This window comes from Solanum stenotomum, chromosome 9 (assembly GCF_019186545.1).
Source record: "Solanum stenotomum isolate F172 chromosome 9, ASM1918654v1, whole genome shotgun sequence".
In the NCBI taxonomy this organism is placed as follows: domain Eukaryota; kingdom Viridiplantae; phylum Streptophyta; class Magnoliopsida; order Solanales; family Solanaceae; genus Solanum; species Solanum stenotomum.
The window spans coordinates 22126719-22150156 of NC_064290.1; the positions used below are offsets into that span (position 1 = coordinate 22126719).

Here is a 23438-nt window from a genome sequence, read left to right on the forward strand (position 1 = left end):
TCTTGCCTTGAGCTTAAGCTTGAAGCAGTTTGATTCAAATACATATCAATGTGACAGTTATGTATATTACTTAATCTCGTCCTTTTCATGATAGAGCTCACGAGTCTCACAAATTGACCTAATTTAAGTAAAAGGTGGAGCTTCATTTTTTTGTCAAGGTGTGCATCTAGCCTGGGAAGCGCCTACCCAGCTTTAAGCCTCAATTCAAAACTTAACGAGACTTTGACAACACTACTAGGATTCAAAAAATGAGAATTATCCAGACAAATTATCCATTCTAGTCTACAACCTAAAAAAGAGATTTGAATTTTTTCCATAGTAAATAACTTGTCATCTTCAAGTGTATCCAAATAAATAACACAGGGATCCCTATACCATTTGCACTCCAATATGGATAGGAGTAAGCATCACTCGAACCTAGTTTACATCTCTCTCCAGGACATGTACTTGTATGCACATGTATATCATGAAGGCAGACGCTTCAGCAACTTTAGTACTTAATTAAGGCCTCAGCCTTTCTCCCAGTGGTTCTTCTCCGACCCACTGGCAGACCTTCTTCTATCATGTATGACTTGAACTTGTCTCGACTCTCTTCATTTGACAAATGGGGCTTTGTTTAGATGGTTTGGTGGCTCAGCTTTTGATTGAGAAATAAGGGAAAGGAGGGAAAGCTAATCAAGCTAGTGAAGGGCTTGGGATTTGCCTTGCCCTAGTACACCAACCAAAAAGAAAGATTTAGTATTTTAATCTTTCCGCTAAACTAGAACTAGAGTCAATGGGATTGATAAGAATGTCCTTATTTCATCTAATAAACGAATTATGGCAATCCATGTCCTGCATATATATGTGTGTGTGTGTGTGCGCGCACACACACTCTCTTAGATGTCAAATCTAAACAACGGGACGTCCAACCAAGACCCATGTGACGATCAGTAGACATTCCACTTTCGCCACATATTCCATATACCGTGATAAAATATCACATTCATGGAATAGAATTCACTTTCCAGATCCCTAGCTAAATTCTTTAGGGGTCGATTGGTAGAGTGTATAAGAATAATGTTATTAGAGTGTATTAGTAATACTTGCATTAGCAATGCATGTATTAGTTATGCTTGCATTAGTTATACATAGATTTTTTATGCGTTGTTTGGTTTGATGCATTAAAAAGTAGCATGCATTGCATAAAAAAATTAATTTACAAAGATGCCCTCCACTATTATGATAGAAAAGATGTAAAAAAGGCTTTGAGGGGCAATTGAGTCTTTAATTAAGTTAATGCATGCATTAAAACCATTGCATTGCCAATACCTAGAAATCCATTGTATTAGCAATACACAGCTTAATACACAATAGAGTGTATAACTAATGCTTGCATTAGTTATACATAGGTTGGAAAAGAGTACCAAACAAGGTACTAGTAATACACAAGGCTAATGCATGCATTATTATTCCTAATACACTCTACCAAACGACCCCTAAATGTAGAACAACATTTTAATGCATGAAGATTCAACATGCTTGACAGTGTTTTGTGAGAAATAAAAACACTAGAAATATCATTAAGATGTGTATATACATTATTACATGGAGCCTTATTTATAGTTAGATTCTACCTAACACATAAGAATCGTTATCCATTTGGGACACTATATACGTTAATATTTTAATACTCCCCTCAAGCTGGTGCATATAAGTTATATGTACCGAGCTTGTTGCATATGTAACTAATACGAGGGCTAGTGAGGACTTGGTGAAAATATCAACAAACTGATCATTTGACTTCACAAATTTGTAACAATATCTTCTAAAAGTATCTTTTCACTAATAAAGTGACGGCAATCTCAATGTGCTTAGTCTTCTCATTAAATATCGGATTTGATGCAATATTGCTTGATTATCCATACATAAGTTTCATCCAATTAATTTCTCCAAATTTCCTTTCTCCAAGCAAGTGGTTGATCCAAACTTAGCGCACAGGTTGTTACAACCATGGTGATATTCTGCTTTTGCTCTACATAAATCAACCACATTTTGTTTCTTGCTTTTCCAGAACACCAAATTACCTCCTACTAAAACACCATATTCAGATGTAGACCGTTTATCAAAATATGATCCTTCCAATCAGCATATGTATATCCAATTATCTGCTCATAACATTTGATCCTCGAAGAATAGTTTTTTGCTTGGAGCTGACTTTATATATCGTAGAATGCAAACAATTGTATCCTAATGACTAGCATAGAAAGAATATATAAACTAACTTATGACACTCATAATAAAAGATATGTCAGGTCTAGAAATTGAGGCGATTGTGGTGAGTGAATGTCATGTAAAGGTGTGCACTCCAATCTCATGATTATGCCACATGCATGATTGAACCTCATCGGCAAAGGGCATACCCAAATTTGCATAAAATTTTGCACTAAACCCTGTTCAATTTTTCATAAAACCAAACATCTTTTCTCCCAAATTGAAACTTACCTTTATTCATTTACTTTGTTGCATCGAGAATAAGTGATAAAAGTTAAAGAAAGATATCTTTAACGAAGTACAGTAATGTTGTGACATTATCCGAGAACGTCAGTTTTGATGGTTTGCTGTGAATCGGAAAAAGATCATTCTGATTGTGATCTCAAATTGTTGAGATGAAGAAAGAGAGAACTAAGGATATAATGCTTATGCTCAGTTACGGGAAATGGGTGGAACGTCACTGTTATGGTCCTCTATTATGGATCTAGTTAAGGGATGTTCCAAGATAAAATCTAAAGTTTTCTTCCTACAACCTATGGTGCTAGTTCGTTAAGAGAGAACCTACAATCTCTTGAGTTAAAGCAGTGTTATCAAAGGTGCGCTTTAAGCGCGCTTAAGCCTTGAAGCAAGGCTCAAAACATGTTGAGCGCTTCGCCTCGCTTTATGTGGGCTTCAGTGTCGTCATCAAGGTTCTAAGACAAAATTTTCCTTGCCAATGAGCCTCTTATGAAGAAGTGACACTAAGCAATTGATATTTCACTTAATCATATTTTTTTTCAATTTCTTTGGTCATATATTTGTCATTCATGTTTATAATTATTAGTCTTGGACTAAACATATACATTTGTACTTTTTTCTCCCTTTGCGCCTTTTTTCATTGAAGCCCATGTTTTATTTGCGCTTAAAGCCCCCACAGACCTTAGAGTTTTTTGCGCCTTTCACCTTTGATAACAGAGTTAAAGTACTCAAAAACTGAAATGACTTTTCTGCTTATATTTCCCGAGACAAAAGATAGTTTAGATACAACACTTATAAGATAACTACCCCTAAAAACTAGGACATGACTTCCTAACATTACTGGAACGAAAAACTGCACTATTACAGGAAAATAACTACTACTAAAAAGAAATAACTACTGCTGTAACTATTGGATGACTAAGGAGTGATAACATTACTCTCCCCCTTCAAATCGCGCTTGTCCTCAAGCGCTAAGTGCAGAAAGTATTAGTGTTTCCCTCCTTTCCAGAAAACTCTTCCTCATCGTCTATAAAGTCAATCTAGAATAATTTCTTACATTGATGACCTCAAGTGAATGGTTTATCACAATTGAAACAAAGTCCCTTAAGCCGCCTTTCCTCCATTTTAGATTTAGTCAGTTTCTTCACAAATTTGGCATGTTGTTGAAGTGAGAAATTTGTTGTCTTGGATTTGCAAGCATCTAACAATTGCGAACAAACGAGTTGTTCCTTGCGTTCATAAAACCGGGATAAAATCATCGTCATAGCCAAATCTGGAGGATTATGCAACTAAACCTCAATTGCTATATATGACCGCTGATATAAAGTTCATTTTTTTGCGACTGAGTGAGTGTACCAGCCCATGAAATTAGCTGCTCAAACTTTTCTTGGTACTCTACCACAGACCCGAGCAGGCATAACTTAGCCGATTCTCCCAATTTTTGACTTTTGATTGGTGGCCCAAAGTGAAGGTTACATTGACGTTTGATTTCATCCCAAGATGGTTGAGGCATATCTATCTCTAGTTGAAGAAACCAAAGTTGTGCATTGCCTTCTAAATGAAAAGAAGCAAGTTCAACCTTTTCTTCCTCTAGAGTTTGTTGGTGTCAAAAAAAGTGTTCACATCTAATCAACCATCCCAAAAGGTCGTCTTGGCCATTAAATCGTGGGAAATCCAACTTTGTATGCCGAGGAATGATGAAACTTCCTCTACTTCTAATCCTGACCCTCCTGCCGCTTTATTTTTCCCTTCCAACCGCGATTCTGATTTGTGTCTTCATTCAAATCAGTATTGACCTTAGAATTCCTAAATCCTTTGCGAGTGCATCCAGACAAGCATTTATAACTTAAATTGGTTGCACGTTCTTCTTGGAACAAGTTCGCCAATTGTGCTAGTTAATGTTGAATTTGGTCTCCCATAGCTCCCGGTTCTGATACCAAGTTGTTACTATCCCTTGTTATGGATCTAGTTATGGGACATTGCAAGACAAAATCAGAGTTAATGTTGAGTGAATTAGGAGTCTGGACAGAGGTTTTCTTTTTTCTACCTATGGTACTGGTTCGTTAAGAGAGAACCTGCAGTCTCTTGAGTTAAAGTACTCAAAAACTGAAATGACTTTTTTGCTTATATTTCTTGAGACAAAAGATAGTTTAAATACAACACTTATAAGATAATTACCCCTAGAAACTAGGACATGACTTCCTAACATTACTAGAATGAAAAACTGCTATATTACAAGAAAATAACTACTACTAAAAAGAAATAACTATTATTGTAACTATTGGATGACTAAGGAGTGATAACAGTCACACAGTACACAAGAAAGTAGGTAAAACTAAACTAGTTTGTTTTTTTTAATGGCTACAATGCTATGTGGGAACTTGGAATAATAAAATGGAATAGCAAAAAAGCATTTTTTGGAATATCAAACCGCCAATAGTAAAAAGTATAATTTTATTTTTTTTGAAATTGTTAACTTAATAGTAAAAAGTATAATTAATGTTGTTTGCAATGACACAGTGAGTAATGTTTGTGGATCATTTATTGTGACAAATTTTATGCCAATAGTAAAAAGTATAATTAGTGTTGTTTGTGGTGACTCAGTGAGTAATGTTTGGGGATCGTTTATTGAGACAATTTTTTATTTGTTCCAATTATTTTTTGTATATTGAATATATTACCAATTTATAAAAATATGAAAATTCATGGGACTTGTGTCCCACCTCTCGAGGCCTCTACTTCCCCTGTATTACATTAAATGTCTCACCTCACTCTCCAGACTATTAAAACACATCCATTAAACATATGGATGTGTATGATCAGACAAGTAAGGATCAATAGTCAAGCTTTTACTAATAGTCTAACAAGGTATTCTATAATTGAGTTAGAATGAGTTAATTCTGTCATACCTCTGGTTTTCTAATAAAATGCTTTGAGTGAAAGCCAATTAAAACAGCAAAAGCTCCACGCGCAGCAATCTTTCTCTGTTTACAAGCATGATCAGCCTGCTCTAGCCTGATGATCTTTCTAATAAAATCTTCATGCTGATACTCTTTGGCTGAAAATAAAATAAAGAGACAGACCAAAGAAAAGAAAATGGATGACATACAGTAAGAATGCACCAACAGAGGTTCGAAAATTATTCCAAAGGAAACAACCAAAAAGAGCCAAAAAAGCTGCCAAAGAAAAAGTGGAGGAAGTGAAAGAGTAGAAAGGTAACTACAAACAGAATACACTAAGTGGTGCAGTAGAAACAAAATAATTAAAGACTAGATCAGTTGTTCATCGAAATTCATTAAAGTAAAAAAAATAAATCATTCATTGAATATAATGAAACTGGGACTCACCTCTCTTACTGGAATACATATCCTGTCCATTAGGGCTCAAATCCATATCAAGGATCTGTAGGATGATGGAAGGAACTGGTTAAGGTCAACAAATACCTATGATGGTGTACAAGCTCATATACCAGAAAATAAGATCTCACCACCGCTTCAACATCAGAAAAGTAGGGTATGTCCTCATCGCTCTCATAAAGAAGATCTTCCGAATCTGATGAACTATTGTTTGCACTTGCTTCAGGGATTGTAGTTTTCCTGAGAACAGTTTCAGCAAGTGTAGGTCCATTCTTTTGAAGGATGGTGGTAGTGTCATGTTCCTTTGTGCAAATAGCATTTTTCTCCAAGCACTTGGACGCATCAGCAGCATAAGTCCGACTGAGATTTTTACCCTGTCCATCCTTTGCGGTATTTTCTTTAAAATCTCCTTGACAGGCATTTACTGCAATTAAGTTTCCTGAAATGACTGGCCTTGGACAATCAGGAGTCTGCAGATTCCTTCGCACCACATGTTGGTTATTCTCATTGGGCAACTCATGCTTAACTTTGTGATCACGACTGAACATTTCTGCCTGTGATGGTGGTTCATTCATCTGATATGAATTACTGTATTCTGAATGACAATTTTGCTCCTTTTTCTTCAAGACAGCTCGTCCATCATTGCCCTTCTGATTATTTGACAAATCTTTCGACGACGAGGATAATGGATGATACGTCTCATCATAATTCCAATGTGCCATTGACGGAAATGATGTTGACGGCATTAGAACAGGAAGAAAAACATCATCATTGCTAGGAACATCTGGGTCCTCAGTGCTTAATACGCAGCAAATAACTCCACCACGCATTTCAGGAAAAGCCGGATTGACAGTTAATGCGGAGGATAGCATTTGAAAGTCTGAATTGGAACCTGGAGGCTTATCACTATAATTGTACACACATTTGTCACCGCATTCATTGGGACAACCATCAAGAATAGTAAGCCCTTCGTCTGGAGCATTTGAAGCCTCTGATACACTTTTGACAGTCAAGTCACCCACACCATCAGGACAATCCAAGAGAAGTGAACTCAAGCCATCATAATAAGACTTATCAATTGTATCATTTCCATCAGGGTCATTGAATAGCAGTTCGTCCTCTTCTGTAAAGTCCAACAAAGATGCTGACAACCCAGCTATGTAGTCATCAGTACTAGGTATGGAATTTCTCAGTTCATCACATGACATATGGTCTCTCAAGTTGGAGTTTGAACTTACAACGTCGTATTCTGATGCATCCATTTTATTCGAATTGCCATCCATAGGAACTACAAATGTATCCTGTATATTCTGCTTTTCCTCAAAATCAGGCAGAGCCGGAACAGAAATATCTCCAATTGTACTCCAATCTGGCATATCAGGTGCAGTAGGTGAATAACCAAGATCATGAAATGTCAAGTCACAATCTGGAACTGGTGAGTTCAAGACCTGGCTTTCAAATCGAGAAGAGTGTCTCACATTGTCATCACATTGATCTCTCATAGGAAAATTAGATTCTAAATCCTCAGCTTCAAATAATCCACAAACTGGCAATTCACCCAATTCCCCAACAGTGCTTTGTCTCTCAGCAAGGGCAACACTTTCTTCAACAGCATCTGGAAAGTTCTCAGTAACATTAAAGCTGCTAAGTGGAACATCTCCCTTATGATTGAGGAGACCAATTGGAAAACCAGGAGAAGCAGTTACACAATCATTAGCCCAAATGGAATCATCACGCCCATGTTCAGAAATGCAATTTTGTATGATGTCGAAATTTGATTGTTGATTACCGAAGGCATCTCTTATCGAATCCATAAATGCACAATCCATTGACTGAGGCTCGTCATTGTCACCAGCTCCGCCAAGAAAGTTCATATCCATCGAGTCAAATGGGTTATTACGGATCCTCTTACGCATAGCATAGTAACTTGAACGGATACTCTCAGTTTTTCTCTTTAACACAACAGAGTTTTTACTTTCCCTTGCATTCTCAAACCTATTACATTTCAGTGTTGATGCAGAGCGGTCCAACTCAATCATGAGTGCTGATGCTTCAGCAGAAACAACCGTATCATACAGGAGAGCATGCCACCGATCTTGCAATTCTTGAACGGTAAATCTTTGGGAAAATTGAACTGCACCTTTTGCAAGTGATTCCAAAGAAGCGCCAGCCTAGAGAAGGATGGGAAGATGATATTATGATGCCAGGGTGAATTAAAAAAAACAGCACAGATAGCTATCTCTTTTTTTTATATCACTATAGTCCTCAATGGAAGTAGATCCACCAACTTAAACTTATTCTGCACTTCGAGGAAAAACATTATTGATACTGAAAAAATAAGAAAAGAAAAATTGATGACACATTTTTTTTTTGATAAAAGTAACAGTTAGTCTATATTTATCCACAGGTATACTACCTCAAAAGTGTAGTTCCCCTCCAAAAGTGTTATAGTTACATAGGATCCTATACCTACCAAGTTACAGCCAGTCTATAGTTGTGCTGATTACTTCTGAGCTATCTAAGACTACTTGTTTACACCAAAAATAATACAGAGCTAAACATTTAAGCTTAAATCTTTGTATGTTGCTCTACTTTCCTTCATGACATCTCTGGTTCCTCTCTAGCCATACTGTCCACCATATACATGATGGGACCATCTTCCATCTCTCCTCCTTTCTTCCTGCATTTCCATCTCTATTCCAGCACTTCAAAACCTCTTTGATCCTTCCTGGTTTCACCCATGTAATTTCTCTCATATTGGTGAACATTTGCCACAGCTGGGTTGTCCACTTGCAGTGTAAGAAGAGATGGTTGACTGTCTCTCCTTGCTCTTCACACAAAAAGCACCTGGAACACAGGTGAACGCCTCTTTTGTTCAGGTTCTCATGTGTCAAAACTGTCTCCTTAGCTAACAGCCAAGTAAAACAATTTACTTTATAGGGTATCTTGGTTTTCCATATCATCTTCCAAGGCCATTCTACTTCCTCACTGCCAACTGTGTTGAGATCTTCATATGCTGAATTTACTGTGAAACACCCTTTGCTCCCCACATTCCACACCAGTGAGTCCTCTTCCTCAGACAGGTTACTAAATTGTGCTAGGGTAACCAAAAACTCAGTTATTCTGCACATCTCCCAATCATTTAAATTCCTCCTGAAGTGGAAATTCCACCCCTGATCATTCCATAGTTCGGCTACAGTTGCTTGTTGCATTTGACATAGGTCGTAGAGGTCAGGAAACCTTTGGCTTAATGGGACCTGACCACACCAATTGTCCATCCAGAACGCCACCTTTCTGCCATTTCCCACCTTACAATATGATCTTTCTAGCACCACATCCCATAGATCACTGATAGATCTCCATACACTAGACCCATAGGGAGAGGTCACCTTTGTTGTCATCCACTTATCCCTCATTCCATATTTTGCAGCAATCACTTCCTTCCACAATGAGTTCTCAGCAGATGCAAACTTCCATAACCACTTCATCATAAGGCTTTGGTTCTGAAACTTCATGTTTCTGATGCCCACACCCCCTATCTTCTTGCTTATGTTCATTTCTTCCCATTTGACAAGATGATACTTCCTTTTATCTTCATTTCCTTGCCAAAAGAAAGTTCTTCTGAGTACCTCTATTCTGTCGATTACACCAGCTGGTGCTGGGAAAACAGACATCATGTAAGTTGGTAAGGCATCCAGCACACTGTTGATCATAGTAAGTCTTCCCCCTCGGGATAAGTATTGACTTTTCCAGTTTGCTAATTTTCTCTCACACTTCTCTATCACTCCACTCCAAATGCTTATTGACTTACTTTTTGCACCTAATGGCATGCCCAAGTAGATGGTGGGTAGCTCCCCTATTTGCCCCCCTAGCGTATTGGCTAGCTCCTCAATTTGCACCACTTCATTAATTGGATAGATGTAGCTTTTCCCCCAGTTTATATGAAGGCCTGACACAGCTTCAAAAATAATGAAAATGGTCCTCAAAATCAGAAAATGGTTCCTCACTGCTTCACAAAAAACCAAGGTATCATCTGCATACTGTAGGTGAGTGATTTCTAGGTTGTTACTTGCCCTGTTTTGCACTTGGAACCCTCTGATCCAGTCTTTGGCTTTTGCTGTGTTAATCAGGCTACTCATCCCCTCCATTGCTAGAATGAACAAGAAAGGTGAGAGCGGATCTCCCTGCCTCAACCCCCTTTGAGAAGAGAAAAAACCAGTGGGGCTTCTATTGATCAGAACTGAAAATTTGACTGTACCTATACAATATTTGATCCACCTGATCCATTTAGATCCAAAACCCATCTTCTGTAACATGTTCACTAGATAATTCCAATTCACATGATCATATGCTTTCTGAATGTCCAACTTACATATTATGCCTGGTTGTTTGCTCTTCACTCTTGAATCCACCAGTTCATTTGCTATCACCACTGCATCCATAATCTGCCTTCCCTTAATAAAGGCCATCTGTTGTCTGTCGACAATTCTGTGAATTACCTTTTTCAATCTTTCTGCCAATAGTTTTGAGATGATCTTGTACACTCCCCCCACCAGACTGATGGGTCTGAAGTCATTCAATTCAATTGCCCCCACCTTTTTTGGAATAAGTGCAACAAAAGTGGCATTAAAGCTCTTCTCAAAACATTCTCTAGCATGGAAATTCTGGACAGCTGCTACCAACTCATGTCTGATTATGTCCCAACACTGACTGAAGAAAGCCATTGTATAGCCATCTGGTCCAGGGGCTTTATCTCCTGCACATGCTTTGATGCTTTCTAGTATTTCCTCAGCTTCAAAAGGAGCCTCCAAAAAGTTGCCATCAATTTCATCAATTCTGGGGCAATTTCTCATGTCTAACTGTGGCCTCCACTCTTCTGATTCTGTATACAGCCTCTCATAGTATTCAACAATTTCTTTCTTAATTTCTTCAGGTTCTGCAATCTCCACTCCATTTACTTTCAATTTATCAATGCTGTTGATTCTTCTGTGTTGGTTTGCTGTTCTATGGAAAAAACTTGTGTTTCTATCTCCCTGCTTAAGCCACAAAGCTCTGAACCTCTGTCTCCATGCTATCTCTTCATGCTTGGCTATGTCCTCAAACTCCATAGTCAAAGCCAACCTAGAAGCTATTTCCCTTTCTTCAAGAGCTCTCTGTTCTTGTATCTCTTCTAGATCCGCTAATTGCTTCAACACATTGGCCTTTTGCATTTTCAGATTTCCTTGGATGGTTTTTCTCCATTCTTTCAACTTCCCCTTTAGTGCCTTCAACTTTGCCATTAGGACATAATCAGGCCTGCCAGTGTAATTAAAAGACCCCCACCAATCCCTAACCTTAGCATTGAACCCCTCTGTGTGAAGCCACCAGTTTTCAAACTTGAAGTATGAGTTTGATTGCCCCCACTCTCCACACTGTAACAATAGAGGTGAATGATCTGACACTACTCTACTGAGAACGGATTGTTTGATGCAACTAAAATTAGTGTCCCATTCTTCTGATAGCAAGAATCTGTCCAATCTAGCAGCTGTTGTGTGTCTGTCCCCTTTTTTCCAAGTGTATTTTCCCCCATATAGATCTATATCTATTAATTCCATGTCTTCAATGAAGTCAGAAAATTCTGTCATTGATCTATTTATTCTGATGCCATCTCTTTTTTCTGTTGGATACCTGACAGTATTGAAGTCCCCACACAAAACCCATGGCCCAGAAAACAGCCCCCTTGCAGCACCTAGCTCCCACCAGGTCTCCTCCCTCTCCACTCTATCATTTGGTGCATAAACTCCAGTTAAATGCCATTTGAAGTCTTGGTCTTTTCGGGACAGAGAACATGAAACAGAGTATGCCCCAACACTACTCAATTCCCCTTCCCAGAATCTCTTGTCCCATATGATCACTACTCCCCCCCTTGTTCCACTAGCCTCCAATTGTACAAAATCTGCCCATCTACTGCCCCATACCTCCTTTACTATGTTGGAAATATTCCCCTCTATTTTTGTCTCTTGTAAGCAAACAACATCAGCTTTCCAGTTTAACAACATGTTCCTTATCAAACCTATCCTCCTTTCACAGTTTAACCCCCTCACATTCCATGAAACAATGTTTAACTTCATTGATCTTTGATAGCCAAAAATCCCCTTTGCTTCTTGTGCCATAACTCATGAATTTGGTGTCCAGTTCTAGATTCTTCAGCTCATTTAACCCTTTTCTTTTCTGAACTTTTTGCTCATTCTGGATGTCTTTGTTTTCCAGCTTGTTCCTGTCGATTTTTTGAAATAATTCTGCCGCTTTCTCCTCACAGCCTTTGAAATCTACCCCGAACTCTTTACTCAGGCGCATAATGTGTTGTTGTATCCAGGCCGGCGTGGCTGTCTCCATGTAGTTCTCCTCTGGGAATTGAATACCTAGAGGGATTACCTCTTCTGTTATTATGTTGCAGTCTTCCCCTTGAAATCCTTCGTTGATCTCGACTTCACCTGCCATACAATACACCTCCATATCTTTTGTAGTGGGAGTTACTCCTTGAACTTCGCTGATCTGCAACATTTCTTTCCCTTCAACTGATTCCCTCCGCTGACTTGTTTTGTTGAGAGTACCAGCTTTGGTAAAAGCTTGTACTTCTACGTTAACTAAGTCTAGGGATTGGACTGGGTCATTATAACTTTGGGCCTTTTCTGAAATTAAAGGGTCCAGAAAAGGGACCAATTTATTTTTCCTTCTAGAGTGGCCCATTAGGTCATTACTTTTGCCCTTGCCTTTTAAATCTCTGCCACGTGCCCCCCCNCCCCCCCCCCCCCCCCCCATTCAAAAAAAAACCTTCCTTTGATGATGACACATTTATAACTAAGAAATTGGGTGCTTATTTTAATTAAGCTTATATCTCATCGATTCTCAGTTCCACTTCCATCAATTACCAAAGGTACTTTGAAAAGGATTTTTTCAGCTGACATGTCAAGAAACTCCAAGTATGGTTTTGTTATGTTACACAATTATAAATAAACTAAACAAGGATGCAAGCTCCTTTTATCTTTATTCTACAATGGGCTTCCTAAAGAGAACCATCTTCTTTATCTCTTAGTTTATACAAATTGAGAGGCAATCAGAGGTCTGTCCACCAGATGATTCATTCCGCTTGAGATTGGAAACCCTTTCTTCCTTGTCCACTAACATAGTATGTGTCTATTTTCCAACTCACAAAAAGAATGACCAGGTCAAATACTTCATTCCTCTCACATAAGTACCTCCATAGATAGTTCCCTGGAAACCCAGTTCTTCCCTTATACTGTCCTTGATTGAGCAAGACCTACAGGTTCACCAATTACCAAAGTACATAGGATATAACTGTAAGCGGAGCAACAGTTTATCTTGCTTTTAGGGCAGTTTTCAATAATTCATTAAGCTAAGATAATAAGCCAGCAGCATATCTTCTTTTATTTCTTTTTCTTTTTTTGGTTCTTGATAAGTAAGGGTCTTAGAGCACTAAGTTAGTGCTGGCACTTAAAAAGAGGCCTGTATACCAAAAGGAGGGGGACATCCCTTGATAGGGAAACATATCTAGCATTGCAGTAACACCTAACAGTTTAACAATGGATGAGAAGGATCTTTTATTGCTTTTGAAACGGTGAGAGAATATTGTATAGACAGCTGAAAAACTAGATAGATGAGACTATGGATGACTCGGCTGAGTAATATTAACAACTTTTACATACTTTTGACACTGACATGGTGTTTAGAAATGAAATGTTTGACTTATTAAAGGGGAAAAAAAAGTTTAACAATGTGTCAAAATGGTCCTATAAGCATGCACTAGTTATTTTATATCCTATAGTATTTACAGCAAAGCAAAGGGTCATATGCCAAGTACCAGCTCTATTGATTACTATAATTTACTTTATTTAGACCATAAATGCATTTATTTTTCAGGCATTATCCCAGGACAAAAGTCACTATCTCACTCATGAGCCCAAAGAAAACACAAGAATCATGAAGTACAAGTACTTCAAGGAAAACAAAAAGTTCCAGATATTTGGAACTACAAAGCAAAATCACCACTATAAAACCACCAAGAGAAGCAAAAATAGAAAAAAATGAGCTCTCTTTGAAGATCCAAAAACTAAGTTCTACAATATACCACCTAATATTATACTGTAAAGCACCATTATTTTATTGTTTTAACCGTGTATCCGGGCTGGCTAGCTTGCCTGCACCTCAACTAATCCCACGAGATACTTGCAACCTCCCACCAGCCGCAAGTGTTCACTAAGGCAAGGACATATGTGAAGAAATCAGCTAGTGTTTTTGTCTCTCATGGATTTGAATATGAACACTCATGTTTCTCAACACACTTCATGACCACTAGGCCACACCCTTGGGGGCTTGTAAAGCACCTTTACTTTCCTTATAAATTCGTTAAGAGGAAAAACATAAGGGCCGGTGAGTAAAAAAACCCAGAACAGCTTTTCTAGAATAAACTCCGGAAACAGAGAAATAACCACTAAAACAAGCATTAATCCTAAAACAGATGGGATGGACTACACGAATCATCTGTATCCATTGAGTTGTACTGCACACCTTACATTCCCGGAAAAAAAAGAGCGAAAAACATAAGAACACGCTAATTCTATTACACTTCAATTACAAAACTAATGGGTGTGAATCCTCTATCTCAAAAAAATTCATCCCAGGGAGAAAAACACAATAAGAAAAAATAGCAAACGTGTTAAAATTAAAGGGAGCGAAAGGAAAAGATATGTGCATATAAATTCATGTAGTTGCAGACAGAATGGTTTAGTACCTCAATGGCGTTTTTAAGCAAAAGGTCATCTTCAGGAATCCAATGAAAAACTGGAGCCAGAGCTCCCATGGCTGCTGCTGCAACTTCGCAAAAATTCGCTTTTCTGTTTCTCTCTTCGGCGCGCCGCTTTTTGATATAAACTCTTCCTTGTATAATACAAAATAGAGGTCTTTTTCTTTTCCTTTTTTTGGTTTTGCCTTCCCTCTCCTCTTTAAGTAAGTGTGAGAGTGTAATTTTCAAATAATTATCAGTATTTTTTACATAATTTTTAAATATATAAAAAATTAAAATATAAGACAAACGAATTAAAACGCAAGAATCATCAAAAGATTATAGAAATACCCTTAAAAGCTCAAGCAAATATATATAAAGTGTGGAAATACGGGTGATGCAGATATGTTGATCATCAGATGTGTGATTATCCACACTTATATATTAAAATAGATATAACCTCTTTAAGTTTTTATCCTAAAATGTCAGCAAATTACACTAGGTGTCACCAAATATAATGGTTTTGATTTTTTGTTCCTCGCAAGAAAAATCTTTAAAATATATCATTTTCTTCAAGTAGTTTAAAAGTACATCTTGCCCCCTATACCTCAAGTGTTTTTGGGTGAAAATCATTTTTTCCCTCAACTTTGAACATTAATTAAACTCTCCTCTTTTATCCTACTTATAACTTTTTCTTTAAGTTCATTAATATTATAAGTAGAATAATATTTTTATGAATTTGTTACAAAAGCTAATATTATTTTTATGATCATTATTTTGATATAATGTGCATAAGCATATGTATATGTATGTATGCGTATATTTTTGTCTTTATCCACTCTCTTATTACATGTGTTTCATATTTACTTGATCCTTCTTGATATGACAGCGCTTGAGAACTTTTAATTAGAGGTATATTTTACTAAACTAACATTGTTAATAATGCTTTGAAACTTTAATTTTGAATAGTATACATTTATGTAGCTATTTAAACCTAAGGATAGGAATAAAAAATATTTTGATTTTATAAATTGGACAAGTAAATTGAAACAACTATTTTTAGAATGACTGTCAAATAATATAACCGTGGGGATATTCTCTATTGTCAATATAAATAAACAAGTTTTGATTAGCATTAATTGAGTATTACATAAATTATAGTTTGAAATAATTTAAAATCAAAATAAATACAATCTTAAGTTTTGACCTTAATTAATTAAATTAATTATTTTGTATTTCCTACATCAAAATATATTTGTATAGTTATTATTCTTTGTTATTTTCACTCGTATAATTGAATATTGGAGTTTTGATTACTATTAATATAATTATTTTTTCATTATGCTAATTTACTTCATTATGGAACAACATTAGTTTATATACTTAATTCGTCTTTCTCTTCTTCTTCTTTTTTTGTCCAAAAGATAATATTTATGCTTTTATGGAAAATTTGTTACATGAATAAAAAAAATATCATGATTTTTAAAGAAGTTAAAGTTGATAATGAATTTTTCATTTTTCTCTTTTTTATCATTCTTTTATTTTTTTTCTTTTCTCTTTTCTTTTTTTAAGAATTTTTTTATTTTAGTTTTCTTTCTTTTTTCTTTTTTCTTTTTTCTCAATTCTATTTTTTCGTCTCTTTTTATTTTTCTCTTTTCTTATTTTAATTATTTGTTTATTTTTATTTCTTTATTATTTTTTTCTCTATTTTTATTTTAAAAATTATTCTTTTTTTTCTCTTTGCCCATGGGGCTTAACTTGTTGTTTGAAAGTTGTTGGGCTAATTAGTCTTACCTCAAAGGCAATAGTTTAAAATATCTCATAAATCAAGACCACTTGCCCATGGAGCGTATCTTATTCTTTGGAAGCCCTTTGGCTAAGTCTTGCCTATAAGACAAGAGTTATGGATCATATGATAAATTAAGACACAAGATGATAGTGTCAAGTCTTTCCCATCGGGTGTGACTTATTCTTTGGAAGACTTGGGGCTAAGTCTTGCCTTAGAGGCAAGAGTAATAGAGCATGTGATAAATCAAGACATGAATATGATAGTGTCAAGTCTTGCCCATGGAGCGTACCTTGTTGTTTTGAAGTTCTTGGCTAAGTCATGCCTCTAAGGCAAGCGTTATAAAGCATCTCACAAGTTATATATTGCCCATGAGGCATATATATATATATATTAAACCATTGAATTACATTTTGCTTCCAAGGCAAAAATTATTGTGTTCCCAATAAGTTTGACTTAGTGAAAATGGTGTAAGTGGTTGTCCATGAGGCGCAACTTGTTATTTGAAAGTACTTGGACTAAGTCTTTCCTCTAAGGCAAAAGTTATAGAACATCTCATAAATCAAGACACAATATGATAGTGTCAAATTTTTCCCATAGGGAGTAACTTTTTATTTTGAAGTTCTTGGTCTAATTCTTGCTTCTAAGGCAAGAGTTATAGAGCATCTCATAAGTTAGACATAGTGAAATAGTGTAAATTATTGCCCATGAGGCATATGTTATTTTTCTAAACCCTTGAGCTATGTTTTGCCTCTAAGGAAAAAGTTATCGCGTTCCCCCAATGTTAGGCTTAGTAAAAATAATGCAAAATATTGTCCATGAGGCGCAACTTGTTCTTCGAAGTCCTTCGACTAAGTCTTGCCTCTAAGGCAAGAGTTATAGAGCATCTAATAAGTGATAGTGTCAAGTATTTCCCATGATGATTAAATTGTTATTTGGAAGTCCTTGAGCTAACAAGTCTTACCTCTCGATGCAACACCTCACAAAATTTTAAGCTAAAGAATTGAACCATTCATCGTAAGCGTATCAGCTTGGATTGGGTGATGTATTACTTGCTTATATATGTGCTAAGGTTCATTCCCAAGTTTAGGAAGTGTATCAGATGTAGTTTAGGTTCTTGTGGGACCTCTAACACTTAGTCAGTTCATAATTTTCCTACCGACTAAGTTTTTGCAAGAGTTCATGCTAGGGTCAACTTCAAATGACCATATCTCTCAGCATATAAAGAATTATGTGGTCCATGACCTATTAAATTAAGATCATAAGTCTTCTTTCCAACTCCATCAAGATTGCATCAATTCGAGTTCGAAGTAAAATGTTATGACTATTTTACGAGAGACACTCCCAGTGAAATTTCAGACCCTGAGTTTTACAAGTCCAATATACGGCTGATGAATTAATCTACGGCTGTAGATTGAACTCATAAAATGAAGTCCTGAAACTTGATTTCCAATCTGGTTTTCATGAATCCAACCACGGGTCAAATCAATCTATGTATCGTAAATAGGGCTCGTACAATGAATTTCTGAGGCTTAAAATATCATCCTTGAATTCCCCGATGAGATCTACGACCTGTAGATCAAACCACGGTCCATATATGGCTCTCGTGGACTGTTCTCTTTTTCAAATTTTGGTCTCGATTAGTTCACTTTTTTAACTCTTAAACCACAACATTTTGGCCTATCCCATGTAGAGTAAAAAGGGAATTATTTGATTTAACCTCCCCATTCATAGCCAACACACAGATAATCAAATTCAGTACGTTTTAAGTTTTCTCAGTCAAAAAGCTAGCTAAGGTTCTTCGTATTCAAGCTTCAATTAAATGATTCAAGCTAGGGTTTTCCATTCCAAGTATGTAAGATATCATCAGTTGGTATCATTTCACCCATTGAGTCCCAAAGAAAACCTTATTCTTCAGTTAATTAAAATCTGTAGAATGTACGGTTCCAATTAAAAGCATGTATTACACCATATTTCAGTTTCTCTTTATGAATAGTCCATGAATACATGTTTTTATATGAAATTTAGTATTCTTATAAATATTTTCATTAACCCTCAGAGTACATATATTTCATGTCTCTGAATTCTTTTGTTTTAAATTGCATGTTTCCTTGAAAATATAGAAAAGGTCATGATTAACATTTACTTAGTTTGTCAATTCCTCATTTTTAGAGATGCTTTCAAATAAAGTTTTTATCCGTTGTTAACAGATTTTAAGTAACTATTTGTTATTCAGTATCATCAATATTATCATATTGTCAACATAAATTCAATTGGGAGTATTACTTAGCACCGAGCAAACGTAAGGATAAAGGCTCACTCATCAATATAGGATGAGACTTTTAGTAGCAATTCCTATGTCCTAGAACTACGTGTCACCTTAGGTAATAAAGGTCACCTATTAGCGTAGGTTTGACACCTTAATCCCTTTTGAAATCGTCTTAGTCGATTCGTGGCATCAATGTTCTTACCCTTGGCAAGGTACGAAGCGCCCTCCCAGTTGGAGTATAGGTTGGACTCCATTTAGCTCAATGGAGTATATCGGTTATTAATATCTCCAGAATTTTAACTTTATATTATTACATTGACCTAGTACTCAATTATATTAGTTCAATATTCATCAATTGTATGTTAAATTACTTTGTCATTTGCACCAGCTCATGTATTTTAGTTTCATATTCAGTTCAACATCTCATATTTGTCTTGCTAGTTATGAGAATTATGATGCATGCCTCACATACTCAATATGTTCAAAGTACTGATCACATACTTCTTGTGCTATATTATTTTATAGTATAGGTTCAGACGTTCAGTATTCATCTCTTGGTTAGTATAGTTTTGTATCAGCTCATCGATAGTATTTGGTGAGTCCTCATCCTTCGAGAACAACACTTATATTTATTTCAGTCATTTAGTTCTTTCATTTTTCAGATAGTAAGAGTTAGTTGGGGGCTTATCCCCGCAACTCACCTTAGTAGAGGCTTTTCAGATAGATAGTCAAACGATAGTATCGACTTTATATTTTGTTCATATGAACTCACTCTTTTGAGTATTAAGTTTTATATTTTAGACTGCTCACTTACTTGCATATTAGTTATCTTTTGTTATTGTTTATATAAACCTTAAGGCATGTTTGGTCATGCAATATGAAATCATGAGATAGAGTTGAAGTTTTGTTTGGACATGCGATTTAAAGTTTTTGTGTTGTATATTTTCTCATAAATATAAGAATTTCATAAGTTGTAAAACTATTAAAATAGTCTCAATTATTTATTCCAGCTTACCAAATAAATAAAGATTTATAAAATCGTATAATAAATTATTACAAAGTCATTGTGGTTAGTCTTGTTCACTCAATATAGATGAATATTTTTTTATTGAACACTAAAGTAGTAGTAATAAATTTGATAAAAAAAATAATGAATTTGATGAATATAAATGATAAAGTAGGAATTGATTTAAAGTACTAATAAATTTTTTGTTGATGAGAAAAATAAAATTTAAAAATTAATGATATGATTATAAAATTTATTTACATATGAAATAAATGGCTAGTAGACATAAATGTGGGGTTGCATAAACTTGTGGGTCAATTTTGTATTTAAAATATTCCAAATCATGATATGGAATTCTCAAATCATATTTTTTGTTTGGAGAAAATGAGATTCCATCTCATGATATGAAATCATGAGTTGGAATTAACGTGAAATTGCATGTCCAAACACTGATTTCATCTCACGATTTCATATTGTGATATAGTATCACATGACCGAACGCCTACTTAGTGTCATGTCAGACCATGGGTTAGCCTTGGGTCACTTGTGGCTCTAAGCACCGTGTTACGACTAGGGATAGTCTCAGGTCGTGACAAACTTGGTGTCAGAGCATCGTGTTTAAAGTGTCGTAGAGTGTCTAAAGGTCGCCATTAAGTAGAGCCTTGTTCATGGGTATGAAGCGCGCCAAATTTATACATGAGAGGCTATGAAATGTTTTAGGAAATACTTTCCTTCTTTCATGTTCTCAATCATGTGACAGAGTTTAACTCTATTTAACCTCATTCTATTCTAATATGTGCTCTACGCGTTTATAGAGTCATGCCTCCTAACATAGTTTATTTCATGAGGAACAAAGATAGAAACCTACAAGCACTACCAGCTCTAGTAGACCCTCTAAACGAACAAGTGTCTCATGTTGAGTTCAAGGTTGCTTTCTAGGTGCTAGCTCAAGCTATGGCCACTCAGTTCAACCAGCAAGTTGTTGCTTCGATTGACCCAAATTGGAGTACGGTAGTGGCAAGAGTGCGGGATTTCACTCAGATGAATCCTTCAGAGTTTTATGGTTCTAATGTAGAAGAAGATTTGTAAAAGTTCAATGATGACATTCAAAAAACCGCACAAATTATGGGGGTCAGTCGAGTCAAGAGTGCACACTTAGTCGCTTACCAGGAGTGACTCAGATTTGGTAAAAGCAATGGAAGGATGGTAGGGTTTTTGATACAGGCCCAATGGACTGATTCTTTTATACTTGAGTTAAGGGAAGACAAATTTCAAGAATTTATCAATCTAAAGCATGGTAACATGACAGTGAAGGAGTATTCTTTAAAAATCACCCATCTCTCCAAATATGCTCCATCGATGGTGGCCGATTCTAGGCCATGTATGAGTAAGTTTATATCTAGTATTTCTAAGACTGTCCTCAAAGAATGTAGGAATGTTATGTTGATTAAGGAGATGGAAATCCCCATATTTATGACGCATGCTCACTATATTGAGGAAGAAAATGTTAAGGGAAATGAGTGGGAGAGTAAGAGGGCTAGAACAAGCAGTGGGGATTACTCTCAGCAAAATCTAGCAGTGGCAATCACTCTTAGGTCCTTTGACATCCTCTACTAGTTCCCAGTACCCAAATTAAGAAATTAGAATAGTGACAGGGCACTAGGCTCTAAGTCTCATGACAACATAGCTAGTGGTTGCACTTTTCAATAGTAAACAAACGACAATAAATTAAATTGTTAATGGAATATATTCAAATTAATTTTTTTTTATCATAGGTCTTTGACAAACAATTAAAATAATTAAACCTAAACACAAATAACAATCAATAATCATAATTAGAGAGAAAAAATAGAGACACTATCATCCAAGATAAAGAAATTAATAGCAAATCACCACTACAATTATATATATGGAGAGACAAAGTAGATCTGTAAGCAAAAAGTAAAAACAAAGAATAAATAAATAACTTCAAATAGAGAAATGAAAGGGAGGATAGATTTGTGTTACCTTTGGAGCTTGGGTTTTGTTCTGATTGGGCGAGGAAGAGAGTGAAGGGGTGGTTCTGGTTGTGTTTGATTCAAATTTGTTGGTGTGGTTTTGGATTTGAGTTGGGTTCACTGGAAATGGAGCTTAGAGCTTGTTGTTGGTTTATGTCGAACTTCAAGAGCTGATGGTTGTTGTTTGTTGTTGTTCCACTAGTAGAGCTCATGGCTGGAGCTTTGAACTCGCTAGCACATCCTAAAAAACAAATAGAAATAAAAAATGGGGAAAGGGGAAGGAAAGCAGTGGTGACTACGAGCTTTAAGTTACTATTGTCGGTGGTTTCAGGTAGGGTTTTGGCTATTTGTCGAAGTTGATGATGGTGTTGGTGGCTAGGAAAAAGGGAGAACAGATAGAAATAGGGGTTGGTGGTGGTTGTCGGAGGTTGGGAAGGTTGTTTTAGTGGTGATTCTGGCGGTGAGATGGCCGGAGGAGAAGGTTTTAGGTTGTGATGGTTAATGGATGTTTTTTGTTGATCAACAAGTTGCAGGTAACAATATGGAAGAAAAAAAATGGGGGGGGGGGTCTTTTGGTGGTGGGTTGGCGGTGGTTTGGTTTGTTGTTTAACCGGAAAAAATATGGGAAAGGGTTAGGGCAGTGATGGGTGAGAGAAGGAGAAGCCATGGCATCATGGTGGTGGTTGCCTTCGTTGGTTGGAACTTCGGCGGCTTGCCAGAAAAGTAATGAATAGTGTAAATTTTGTGAATAAACAATCCGAAAATCTCAACCCTAATCTAAAATATTTTATCCACCATCCCTTTACTTTGTGACCAAATAATTCCTTAAATAGAAAATTGAGAACTACCTTAGTACAATACCACGATCTTATAATTTTGGGCCAAAACCACTGGTTAATAAAACATTTGTGTATGCAAATCTTATCTGATTTCGATATATTTCTAGACTGTGCTAAAAAATAGTAAAATGAATATTAATAAAAGTAGAGAATAAAATAAATATTAACAAATGTAACGAATAATACGAATGACATGTAAAAATGCAATTTAACAAAAAAATGGTGATTTAATCAAACGGAACAAATATCTTGAACATATCCAATCAATTGTGACCAAAACACTGTAAACAAAATTAAACGATAAAAAACCTAAAATTTGATAAAAATAAAGATAATTATCGATAAATTGCATTAAAATTGCAACACATGTATTTTGAACTTTTAATGAATAAAATATTTAAAAATATTAACTTTGAAAAATATCACACCAAAATTTGGCATCAACAACTTGCCCCTCTGTTTGATTAGGATCGATCTCCTGGTCAAACAAAGTTGATGAACCCAAATTTGATTTGATAAACTTTGAACAAAATATGAGACGTTAGTAGAGCTTTTGAACAATACTTAATGTGTGTCAATGGGGATGAAAATAATAAACAAAAGGCAACAATTGATCATAAACCGAAAACATTCACATAACTTCGATATTACTTCCAAAATTGCACACTGAAAGTTGCGTACCTCTTTAAAAGAAAGACGAGGCAAATAACATGTCACTTTGAACGATGTGACGGCTTAACTTGTCTCTTGAAAGGAAAACGACCCAACTTGAATATAACATGTCACTTTGGACTAGGTGACAATCTAATGTGGATCTTGAAAGGAACACTACCCAATTTGAATGTGATACGTCACTTTGAATGAAGTGATAATCCAATTTGAAATAACATGTCACTTTGAACTAGGTGATAAC

General features: G+C 36.0%; 1 protein-coding gene across 1 annotated transcript in view; it reads right to left on the minus strand.

Annotated features, from left to right (window-relative positions):
• LOC125877774 (uncharacterized) overlaps positions 1 to 14790 on the minus strand; it is a 28847-nt gene extending 14057 nt beyond the window's left edge. The window contains exons 1-4 of the mRNA XM_049559042.1: positions 14638 to 14790; positions 5978 to 8017; positions 5838 to 5892; positions 5400 to 5548 (exon numbers count right to left, since the gene is read on the minus strand). Coding sequence (XP_049414999.1) covers positions 5400 to 5548; positions 5838 to 5892; positions 5978 to 8017; positions 14638 to 14706 — 2313 coding nt within the window. The 5' untranslated portion in view covers positions 14707 to 14790. The remainder of the gene's footprint in view (positions 1 to 5399; positions 5549 to 5837; positions 5893 to 5977; positions 8018 to 14637) is intronic.
• Positions 14791 to 23438: the final 8648 nt, after the last annotated feature.